The 12,323-nt window shown below is 43.4% G+C and overlaps 1 protein-coding gene across 9 annotated transcripts in view; it reads left to right on the top strand.

Annotated features, from left to right (window-relative positions):
* The window catches only part of LOC142557637 (adenosylhomocysteinase-like 1), a 271,459-nt gene that overhangs the window by 243,117 nt on the left and 16,019 nt on the right, over positions 1-12,323 (top strand). For 8 of the 9 annotated variants that reach the window (XM_075669613.1, XM_075669611.1, XM_075669612.1 and 5 more), the window contains 6 exons: positions 5,636-5,883; positions 8,650-8,721; positions 8,806-8,836; positions 9,824-9,918; positions 10,653-10,829; positions 11,318-11,364. In XM_075669613.1, coding sequence (XP_075525728.1) covers positions 5,636-5,883; positions 8,650-8,721; positions 8,806-8,836; positions 9,824-9,918; positions 10,653-10,829; positions 11,318-11,364 — 670 coding nt within the window. Of the gene's footprint in view, positions 1-3,606; positions 3,731-5,635; positions 5,884-8,649; positions 8,722-8,805; positions 8,837-9,823; positions 9,919-10,652; positions 10,830-11,317; positions 11,365-12,323 lie in introns of those variants that run through there. The other variant, XM_075669619.1, reaches the window with a different exon arrangement.

Genomic DNA, 12,323 nt, shown 5'->3' on the forward strand with positions numbered 1-12,323 from the left:
CGTGTCATTGGCATTTGCGCGCGCTCTGCAACCAAAGAGGCTACGTTCAGTTTCGCATTGAACGTAAGCGACCAACTTCAATGAACGCAGCCGCAGAGTATGCACTCACTAGGCATTGTAAGCACGCAAATTGCCGTCCCCTGAGCTTAGCGATGTACTTGGATTTTGTATCAGAGCGCATTGTGCTTGGTGTAAAACGAAAGCGTTCTACGCCTTTATTCTTGGCGCTGGTCTAGAGACCAAGTACTTCAGTTCAACCGGTGCGTGTTTGCTTTGCTTGCATAGTACGTCGTGTTGCGTCTACGTACTATTTATGTGTGTTGTTTCACGTATCGTACCTATTACTCATAGTTGTATGCGCTATAGGTGCGTTTGGCCAGGCAAACATCTCCAAATGGATCTCACTTGTGGGCTGTCAACTGAGAACGTCCACGTCCGGGCCACAAGTTCGCAGTAGCTAGCCGACGAGGCCTTGTCGAGAGGCGAGACTTTTTTTTACATCCGACATTCGGCTTGCACTTTAGTTCGCTTCTTTCGCTCCCGGAAGCGAAGAACAAGCAGTTAGTGCCCGCATAAGCCTGCCCCGATACCAAACTCGTCCTTCGTCTCCTCGTAGGCGGGCGCCGTATTTTCCTAGTCGATTGGGTCGATTCGAGTCGTACAGAGTTCAGAAATCGCAACTACTCCTGAAATGGAATGCGAAGCGCTGGCGCCAACCGTGATTAAATTTGTATTGACTATGGACTTCGCCGTTGCGATGTCGCGCGTGCGCCACGGTATAAGGACAAGATGCGCGTCTCTCTAGCTTTTAGTCATTTTTATTCGCCCGAGAGCTCCTTGCCAAGTACCGTACGAGCGCGAACACAGGCCCCTTCTGGTCTCCTGTATGATCGTTCCTTTTTTAATCTTATTTTACGAACAGCACACCTTGTCGCGCCACCCTTTGATTCGGAGCGACCGCTCCCGCCGTCCTTTCGGCTGGAGGGAGTGGTCGCTCCGAATCGAAGGGAATTGAAGTAGTGCTACGTAGTCCTCCATAAAGCAAGCAACAAAATCCCAATAAAGAAAGGCGTCAGGCAGGGAGATACGATCTCTCCAATGCTATTCACAGCGAGTTTACAGGAGGTATTCAGAGACCTGGATAGGGAAGAATTGGGGATAAAAGTTAATGGAGAATACCTTAGTAACTTGCGATTCGCTGATGATATTGCCTTGCTTAGTAACTCAGGGGACCAATTGCAATGCGTGCTCACTGACCTGGAGAGGCAAAGCAGAAGAGTGGGTCTAAAAATTAATCTGCAGAAAACTAATGTTTAACAGTCTCGGAAGAGAACAGCAATTTACAATAGGCAGTGAGGCGCTGGAAGTCGTAAGGGAATACGTCTACTTAGGGCAGATAGTGACGGCGGATCCGGATCATGAGACGGAAATAATCAGAAGAATAAGAATGGGCTGGAGTGCGTTTGGCAGGCATTCCCAAATCATGAACAGCAGGTTGCCGTTATCCCTCAAGAGAAAAGTATATAATAGCTGTGTCTTACCAGTACTCACCTACGGGGCAGAAACCTGGAGGCTTACGAAAAGGGTTTTACTCAAATTGAGGACGACACAACGAGCTATGGAAAGAAGAATGATAGGTGTAACGTTTAAGGGATAAGAAAAGAGCAGATTGGGTGAGGGAACAAACTCGAGTTAATGACATCTTAGTTGAAATCAAGAAAAAGAAATGGGCATGGGCAGGACATGTAATGAGGAGGGAAGATAACCGATGGTCATTAAGGGTTACGGACTGGATCCCAAGGGAAGGGAAGCGTAGCAGGGGGCGGCAGAAAGTTAGGTGGGCGGATGAGATTAAGAAGTTTGCAGGGACGGCATGGCCACAATTAGTACATGACCGGGGTTGTTGGAGAAGTATGGGAGAGGCCTTTGCCCTGCAGTGGGCGTAGCCAGGCTGATGATGATGATGATGTAGTACTGCAATTTGATTTGGGACACTGCATAAGCTACACGCGCGCACTCACTCACTCACTCACTCACTCACTCGGGCGGTGCTTCGTTGTCAGTCAGCTGCGTGTCGTTGCGTAAAACTGATGTTTGTCCCTCGGCTTGCGATCCGCGTTTCGCTTTGTTATCAGATAAGCCCTCGTAAAATCCTGCTCCGATGACTTTTCTCTCGGTGCGTGTTGTCGTTAAGTACAGTGTTGCGTGCCAGCGAGCAACGACATGTCTGGCGCGCATTTTCATCAGCGTCGCACCCACAATGATGGGATGGGGCTTAGTGAAGGTACACAGCCGTGTTTACCATTGCATAATACGCACTCCGCTTTTGTTTGTCTTAGATTGCAGTAGCTGTATGGCCGTCTCTTTATTTACACACGCCAGACTGCGTTCGCAGTGTGCAGCTTTACGCTTGTCCGTTGAGGGTGCGCCAGTGGAACGGGCTGGAATCGATGGTTGCTTTAGGGAAAAAAAATAAAAGAAACGATGCAGGATAATACATTTATCAACGACGTTTCTTTTTTTTTTCTTGTCCGGAAGGATTGTCAGCAAGAGCATTTGCGCATTGATTTTCAAACAATAATTCGTTCGCGATGCGCTGTTCTCGGTCGGCGCAAATGGACCACGCACGGAAACCAAGAAATCGATGTTGTTCGCGCGGTAGCGACCTTTCCGTTTATATCACAGGGTGCCCTATGAGTTCTGTCATTTACTCTCGTTTAGTCTTGTGGGACGTCGCTTGCGACCTTGGCGAAAGCTTTGCTGACAGGGAGCTTGTCCACATGTCGGAAGCGCTAAATGTGAAGCACTCTTTACAGGGCAACGCAATATTGGTTTGCCTGTTGGAGACGTCGGCACAGTCGTCCTCTTCCTGACAAGCATTGTGCAGGTGGTTCGGGAGTGCTCGGTGATGGACTCTATAAGAACGGGAAGGAAGTAGGGGAGAGGCTGGCGGTGGGGAAGGGGGTTCGTCATTATATAATTTATCAGTACAACCTTTCTGCACATTGGGGGCGCTTATGGCTTTGCCACTTCTTTTTTCTTCTTCTTCTTTCCTTATTATTTTGTTTTTCGACGGAGGGTGACAAGATCGCGAAGGTTGTTTGCTAAACTCATTTTCGATTATTGAGGAAGGTTTCGAAGCATATTGCATCAGTAAATCTCAACCGTATGAACAAGATGGCGGATTAAGAATGCAATACATTTGTGTTCAGATTTTCATATCATGGCGTGGCGATATTTTATGCTTATTTTTTTCTCTCTATCATTTTGTTAGATAAGTGCCATTTGCGCGTTTTGTTCGAACTGATCTGGACTGCTCCTTATCAAGCCGTTGTGTATCAACCAAGTGATACGGGGTAGTGAAAATTTCTGCGCTGTGCCTTAAAACTGTAATTTAAGCTCGGTAATTTTGTTTAGTGAAGCTTATCTCTTTCTCCTGGTTCTTCAGTAAAAATCGAGGGTCACATGTGTTCGATTTGGAGCGCGTGGCGAGAGCCGATCGGGGCCATTGATGTATAGTGAATTCTTCGCGCGAGCCGTTCGTCGCGAAGACGTACAAAGGAAGAAGAAGAAGACGGCAACGGTTGTTTCCGTGGCTGTGTTTAGTTCGAATCCGCTGTCATGAAGGGCGAGGAGAGACTCAAGAAACCACCGAAAGACGACGCAGCGGTGAAGACAGCTTTGTCGCAGCGCTTCGAGAACCTACCGGAGCTGCTCACGAGAAGCCACTGTGCGTCTTCCAGGCCAAGATAACCGGGTATTTTGGAACGCGGGCTTGCCGAGAGAGGCGGAGAGAATCAACCTTTATTGATGCCAGCAATTACGGCGAGGGCGTAGCCTCCTTCCGTCCAGCAGACGGCCGGGATCCACTTGGTCTTGGCGGCTGTCTCGGCCAGCTGGACGGCCTAGGCCTGGTCTCCTCGGTCTGAGCTAGTGATTCCTGGCGGGAGCGAGATTTCTCTCTCTCTCTCTCTCTCTCTCAGCAGAGCAGCAGGGTCTCCCACTGCTTCCTGTTCCTTTGCTGAGAGAGAGAGAGAGAGAGAGAGAGAGGGAGAGAGAGAGAGATAAAAATCTCCCTCCAGCCAGGAATCAAGCCCGTATAGTTCGCAAGCGGGACATGTCGGCCTTCTACTATAAAGCTAATCTCGCGGCTCGCAAAGCACCTGATGAATCGGTGCAGGTGACTACAAGGTCGCTTCCGAAGCCTCCGGCACGGCGCGTAGTATGTTGCTGAAAACTCCACGGTTGCTCCGTACTGGGGATCTCTGAGGTCTATGCCTGTTTGGGTGCACTCTCGCTAGCCGATGCAGCGACGATGCACATCAGACATTCGAGCACGATAGCGCCCCTTCTGCGTCCTGCGCGTGTTTTTAGTGCTGGGATTTAGAAATTAAGGGATATAAAGCAAGTCAAGGACATGGTGAAATAAATCTGAGAGGAGGCTATTTGCATTGCCAAAAATATGCAGCTTTTATAGGTATCGTGCAGGTCTAAAGAAGGTTTTGACACCTGCCAGTGTTTGGTTATTTGTTTCATTGTCCAGGTAGAAGGCTGCTAGCGATGTTTCTCAAAAGAACATACATAACTTGGCCTTGCAATGTTCAATTTGACATTTACTGCATCAAATTACCTCCGAGTTTGGGTTCCTGCATGTTTCTGCGAGGAATGTCATAAAGAAAGCATGTTATTGGTGTGCACTGCACTAGAAAGCTTGCTTGGCATTTTCTTAGCTGAAGCTGAGCATGTTTTTGTCACATAAAAAGTGTTTCTCACAATCAACTTGCTTGAAATATTGTAAGTTTTACATTGAATATTTTTTCTGTCTTAAATCTTGACCTTATGTGAAAGGTCAACCAAGAATGTAGTGGTTGTGAGCCCTTCAAAAAATGAGTCTGCAGGTAAATATTGCTGTGATGATTCATGCAACCTTTGAGTGAGCTTCTTCCTCAAAGGGCAGTACAATGTGCGAGAGTTCTCTTTTACATTTTCTCATCTTGGTAATTAGTATAAGTTATTATCGCCAAAACCTTTAGGCTTTTGTGCAGAGTTCTGCCATTTTCGATCTGCTTTTGATCATCGCAATGACATGGTCTGCATTGTCGACTTGCTGTTTGGCCGGTTGAAATTTCCCAGCTTTTGTTTGCATTCCGTAAACACATTATTTCATAATTGATGGCTATGATAGCCGTAGAGACATGTGTACCAATAAGAATAAAATCTACACAAAGCTTATATCGTGAAGCTCATCCGCTACATTAGGCTTCAAGATATAGAAGTTTAGTGCTTGGTGCCACAAAAGAGAGCAGCTTTTAGCATGTGCCAGAAAGCAATTAGTGTGAACATGTGCACACAGTATTTTAAGGAGAACTCTAATATGCAGAATGTAAATCATACAATTTTTGGCATACCACCTGTCATTCTGTCACATCATTTTGTCCTCTACACCTCAAGGACCTTGCACAATTTAATTCTTTTTTTATTAATTTCTACCTCTCCTTCTTGTGTTGCTCGGCCCCAGAATTGTCCTGCACATCATATATCGGTTCGCACTATACGTAAGGTTTTACTCTAAATTGCCTGTCACAAGTCTCGTGCAGGTGTTATATTGTCTCTTTCTCTCCTTTGGTTTGCCCAGCTTCTTACACAGACACAAGCTCCGATGATGAAGGCGTGTCGCCTCGCGAGAAAGTCCAGAAGAACTCCAAGGGCTTCAGTGACTTCTGCGTCAAGAACATCTCTCAGGCGGCGTTTGGGCGGCGCGAGATCGAGATCGCCGAGCAGGAGATGCCCGGGATTATGGCCCTACGCAAGCGGGCCGAGCAAGACAAGCCGCTCCAGGGTGCCAAGATCGTCGGCTGCACACACATCAATGCCCAGACAGCCGTGAGTATGGCTCTGCCATGTTCAGCACCCGTTTTCTCTTCCCACTAAAGAGGTGGCAGTGATAGATTATAAATGGCTTATAAATGACATGAAAAAGCAATATAGTAAAGATCTATCATAATTGTAAATTGCAGTTCTGCAATAGCAGAATGTATGATGGCTGCATTTCAATGGAGGTGAAATGCAAAAATGCTTCTATGTTTTGGTATGGATGCACGTTAAAGAACTCGAGGTGATCAAAATTAATCCGGAGTTAATAACATCAGGGTTCTGGCATGTAAAACTCCCAAATGTTATTAGCAGAAAGGCTAATTTTACTGTGAGGTGAAGCTTTGTAAGCTAGAAAACACATGAAAAATTAAAGGAGGGTGCCAATACCATCTTTCAACTTCCTGTAGCACATCTTCGTGATGTTGTTTTCAGCAGCATTTGTCTGGGTGGAATTCATTGTTTGTCAATAAGCGATGGCTGTACTGCATTCCAAAGGAACCAAAAATTCAACAGATAATGTTTTGAGAAGTGTTCCTGTGCTAAAACGATTCAAGCATAATAAAATTAACTATTCTTGAACTGAGGATGTTGCTGGAACCAACGTTTCTACAAGGGCACCTGTCTTCATCAGGGCAAGGCCTCTTGTCAAAATGTTGCCTCCTCAATTACTGTTGAATATTTCGTTTCGATTTTCTTGGGTACTTCTTTCTTCTTAAAATATGCGAAACAATTTGCGATCCATCACATCATGCTGATGCACCGGCATTCAGCTTTCGGCACTTCACTTTCACGTTTATTTCTTTAAAGACCCCTCAATGGGTGTATTACATAAGGGGTGGGATTTACAAATGTTGTTTATTTTAATTAGTGGCCACATGAGTTCAATGAAGAATGTTAGTATTAAGCTTATCAGCAAACGTCGATGAGCAGGTGATTTCAGCTACGTGACGGGGCAGGCCGTTCCAGTCTGTTGATGATCAGCAAAAGAAGGATGCAGAGAAGGTTGTAGTATGGATGCGTGGACGAGTTACTTGCAAGAAATGCCCTGTACGCAGGGAATGGTGAGGGGGTGGGGCCAACACATATGGTGCATGATGGAGCGAGCTGTAATAAAACCTATGAAAGAGGATTAACGAATCAATGCGATGCCGGGATGATAGCGTGTTTAATGTGGACTGTGCTTTTAGTAGTGATACGCTAGTGTTGTAAGAATACGAAGAATGAATGAATCTTTCCACACGATTCTGAATTCTTTCAAGTGCATTGATAAGGTAAGTTTGAAATTGAAACAGAAAATTTTGTCTTCATTATGCGGTGTCTGGCAACCTTTTCCTGCCTAGTGAATGCAAATAGGTTACCAGTCTGGGGAATTGATTCAGTGTTCCTGTTTAGTTAAGCTACGTTAGTGTGCAATGCATTCTAGTTGTTCGGTCACTCCTGTTGATTAAATTCAGTGCTGAATTCTTTTGTCTCAGTGCCTGATCTGTATATTTTATCTCTGTAACACAATTATTCTTGCTGTTTTGTTTATTATTTCTTATTTTATTATTTATTGAATTATTCTTGATGTTTTGTTGCTATTTACATATGTTAATCACTCATGGATTGTTCCACGGCAGCAACTGCTGCATGATATAGAACATTAACATAAAAGTGCTTCATGGTTCGCACTGTCAATGTCAGTGTAGACCGTGCTTTCTTCACGTTCTTGAAGCAAGGTAAACATAGTAGAAGTAAATTAAAATCTGACATGACTGACTTGGCTCCTGAAGGCCAGTGCTATGTTACGCAATGTATTGTTCAGACATTTATCATGGATCCTCTACAGTGATACAGCCTATTGTTGGCTAACTCCCCTATCGTTTTGATATCTGCAAGACTCATCAGTATGTGCCAATGACCATCGCAGGAATCCCAAAGTGCTTTGTGGGAAGGTTATAAGGAAATAAAAAATACCTAGTAACAGTAAGGATTCAAACTCCTGATCCACAGATTACCAGTAAAAAATGTATCTCTCAATTGTTCCAGCAATGCTACAGCAGGATAGATTGCAACAGCTGGAGAGAGTGCTAAGGTGACTGGCTGCTGTGATTGGCTGACTTTCTATGATTGGCTGATTCCATGCACTGCATTTAATCCATAAACTAGTACCGAGGTGAAAGAAATTAAAGTTAGCAGTAAGATGTCAATAGTGGAATAGGAAAGATAATGAATAAGAATGCAGTCTTTCTTCATTCACTTATCCACCACTAGAGAAAGTGCCAATTCTAGAAACGAGGTATTGGTGGGGGGAAAAAAATCAGGGAAGAGACTGCTACGATCAGATACATTACAGGCATAGGCAGGGTACAAGGTAGACAAAGATTAAAGGGATGCATACAAAAAATGCTAGAAAGGAAAGCATTAATAGCGTACCTGAGTAACTCAAGCAGGCTAGGTGACAATTTGTCCCTACCCCCTTTTAATGGGGATGCCAATACATCATCATCATCATCATCATCATCATCATCATCGAGGATGACTGGAACTAGAGTCATCTCTGCATAAAGTTTTCATCATATCCACATCTGTGGGCATTTACTCAAACCGGTACCATACTGTTTCATGCAAGGCCTAACTGTGCATAATATTGCACCAGCTGTCACATCACTGCTGTGCATTTTGTGCAAAACTGCAACTTTTTTGTTAATTCTGAGCCCCTGCTTTTTTTCACCACATAGACTTATTGGAGGTATCCTCTTTGGAAAGCTAACTGACAAACTGACCTCACCACAGGTGCTGATCGAGACACTGGTTGCACTCGGGGCGAGCGTGAGGTGGGCTCCATGCAACATCTACTCAACCCAGGTATGTCCAAGTTCAGCGTGTGCAAAGAAATTTTTGTCACTACTCTGAGCATGTGTACTTAACCCTCCTTTTGTGTCTCCTCAGAATGAAGTTGCAGCTGCTCTTGCTGAAGCAGGTGAGTCAAAAGAAGAATGACTTGCTCAAGCAGAACCTTGGTTTAAATCTGTTTGATCTTTCATATCAAAGGAAAACTGGTGGTGCAAAACAGCAAGGATAATGATACAAACACAGGATATGCACAAAACTGCCAATTTTGGTAGTTTGTACAAACTATCATAGTTGCTAGCTGGCATACATCCTTTGGTAGCAACTACTGAAATTGGTAGCTGGTACATATTCATCATTTGGTAGCAACTACTGAAGTTGGTAGCTACGATGCATTCTAACATTTGTGTCCTTGGCCTCGCCTCTTTGCCTATCTCTGTCATCTTTCCATCCCTTATTCTCTTTGCCCACACTGCTGTCTGATGTTCAGGTGTCAGCCACAGACAGTTATAGTCCGGCCAGCAGGCTTTCCGCTCCTCCTCTCAATAGATCCCTCCTCCTCTCTCTCTCTTGTCGTTACTGTATTGTGTGGCCCATTTCTCTTCAAAATAATGGATTTTTGGTGGCATTATCCTATAATCAGCACAAAAAATGCAAAGAGCAAAAATTTATATTTTTATCATTGAGCCTAAAACAGCACAGTAATGTTGTTTCATTGCGATGACAATTTGCCTCTTTAAAGGGTACCAAACACATAGTAGAAATTGAAGTATATCTTCTCTCAACTCCTTAGTCTTGGAATTTATGTTAGAGGTGAGTTTATGTTGTTAAACTCAATTCCTACTACATGCTCAGCTAAGTATGCATACTATCCGTATGTCTTCTCATTGTTTCAAATGTTTAGGGACATGCCTTTTTCTCCTTGGCAATAAAACTAGCCAACGGTAGCTTCTGTTACAGATTCAGTGTCCCTTTGGGAGGCAATACATTTGAAAGATTTGCATGTAAATATTTTTATGTGACTCAGTTTGAGAAACCACACTTGCCATTTGTGTGCTTTTTCCTTGCGATACATCTAATCAATCAAATATTTGCACTTTCTTTTAAAATTTTACAGACATATCTGTTTTTGCCTGGAAGGGCGAATCGGAAGACGACTTCTGGTGGTGCATAGACAGATGTGTTCATTCAGAAAACTGGCAGCCAAACATGGTATGATGTTTCTTTGTTTGCATGATGTTTTCTGTTTGCCTATTTTTTATTTTTTTTAATCCATGAGATTATTTCCATACCTTAAGCAAAGCAAATAAACATTTATAGATGTGGTACTACGCACCCCTGCTTTAACTACTACATTCTACCAGAAACCAGCAGTCTAAGAGCCTTGATTTAAGGCCACTGCACCATTGTTGAGATGTGTTTCTGCTACGGCAGCAAAGCTGTACAAAATGAATGTGTCTATGAAGTGTGCCTTGATGTCAAGTTATGTGTACTGCAGCATACACTAAACATCAGAGGAGTACGCAAAATTTTCATGGGGTTTAAGTGCTCTGGCTTGCTACAGATTTCGGTGTGTTCATGTTCAATGAACACTGACTGCGAAATTCTTCAGGGTTTGAAAGGGTGTAATGAATGATGTGCCCCAAAACAGGATTACTAGGCATGTGAATTTCTGTGTGCATTGTTATCTACTATATAGCTCGAAACAAGAAATTTGCCACATTGTTTGAGAAATTCAATGCATTATTGAAATAGACTTACTTGCCGAGGCCAGTGTCTTAGTTCATTTGAAACATGTGAGCTTTTGAGCCCTGAATGCGTTTTAGGTGATGATGCACAGTAAAACTTATTAGCAATGTTACAGTTAGCTCTGATGGCATGTGACCACAGAAGTAATCACACAGGGATCCATTTTCTGACCCTGGCACCTTCTCTCATCAACTCAGATCCTGGATGATGGTGGTGATGCGACACACCTTATGCTCAAGAAATATCCGGCCATGTTCAAGATGATCAAGGGCATTGTTGAGGAGAGCGTGACAGGCGTGCACCGTCTGTACCAGCTCTCAAAGTCCGGCAGGCTCACTGTTCCAGCCATGAATGTCAACGACTCTGTCACTAAGGCAGGTGCACATTCTGTGAACTTTTGCAAAAGGTGTTGGCTATGTGTTGCTCATATTTAGGCCTTAGATTTTCCAAAGCTTATTTAAAATCTCGCTGTTGCTTTTGTTTGTTAATTAATTAATTGATTAATTAATTTACCACGAATTAATACACTGTAGTGCAAGGTGTTGTGAAAAAGCTAACTATAGCAAGCCTGACCTGAACTTGAAGAAAACCTATAGAATGCTGCTATTAGGTGCACTCTATCTGATGTTTGTCTTCCCCCCCCCTTCCCCATAATTCTTTTTTCATTTTGTAAAATCAAAGTATGTGAATATAATGCCATGACATTAGCAATGATTTGTTACATATGTTAGATAATTTGTCTATCATATATTGCGATATGTGAAGTCCCAAGTGTTTTCCTCTTTACTTACAATCTGTATTCTGGCAATTCTGGTCTGTGTGATATACATTGTTTCCCTCCTGCCGCTGTTTATTTGTGCAGACGAAGTTTGACAACCTCTACAGCTGCAGAGAATCCATCCTTGATGCGTGAGCACATTATATTCATTTCCATATTTATAGTATTTGACTATAACAGTTAAAGACAACATTCATTTGGGCTAGATGGTGCATGTTCTCCCCACTTGTGATCGTCTTCGTTGGCGCTGTTCCTTCGTAATTCGATTATAACAGTGTAGACTGTAACAATACTACTGGCTCGTAGTTCTACAAAGAAAAGTGTTTGGTGTATCTGTAAGTGTATCCAGCTTTGTGTAAATTTCTAATTTTATTTCACTAAATGTAGACATATCATGTGGGTAGTCACTTGAAAAGAACACCTGGTGATTCCAAACCAAGGGTAGGTTGTCATAGAACAATATTATTTTGCATACATTTATGGAAATGCTCTATGGCTCTTTAAAACATGCTGCATTTGGAGCAGCATATTAAACTTGCAGAACACTGGTTGTCAAGGGTTGCAAAAGCTTGTTCATCAACCGTTGTCATATGTGTCACGGGGCATGTTGCTCATACTTGTACCTCTCCTGGCTTTTTGTCTCAAAATTTTACACTGCTGCTGTGTATTTGGCCTCAGAGACTGACTTACCATGCGAGTGTAGTTATCACCAGCTGTTTTGTGTGTATATATATATATATATATATATGGGGGCTTTTTCAAAGTTCAGCACGCAGGACCCGACGTAACACACGCAGGAAAGAGACAAACTTTTAGGAAGACTTATTTACTGAATGTTTTCGGCTGGTGGACCAGCGTTCGTCAGAGTACAAAGTACTGTACTCTGACGAAGACTGGTCCACCAGCCGAAAACATTCAGTAAGTAAGTCTTCCTAAAAGTTCATTGTCTCTTTCCTGCGTATGTATATAAGTAACCATGGCAAGACAAAAGGTCATAACCTATGTGTCATTTGAGGTGCCTACCATGAATGTTTGCGTGCAAAGAACAAGGGATAGGATAACCTTCAGAGCCCACTCACACTTAAAACAT

This window comes from Dermacentor variabilis, chromosome 9, assembly GCF_050947875.1.
Source record: "Dermacentor variabilis isolate Ectoservices chromosome 9, ASM5094787v1, whole genome shotgun sequence".
NCBI classification, from domain to species: Eukaryota; Metazoa; Arthropoda; class Arachnida; order Ixodida; family Ixodidae; genus Dermacentor; species Dermacentor variabilis.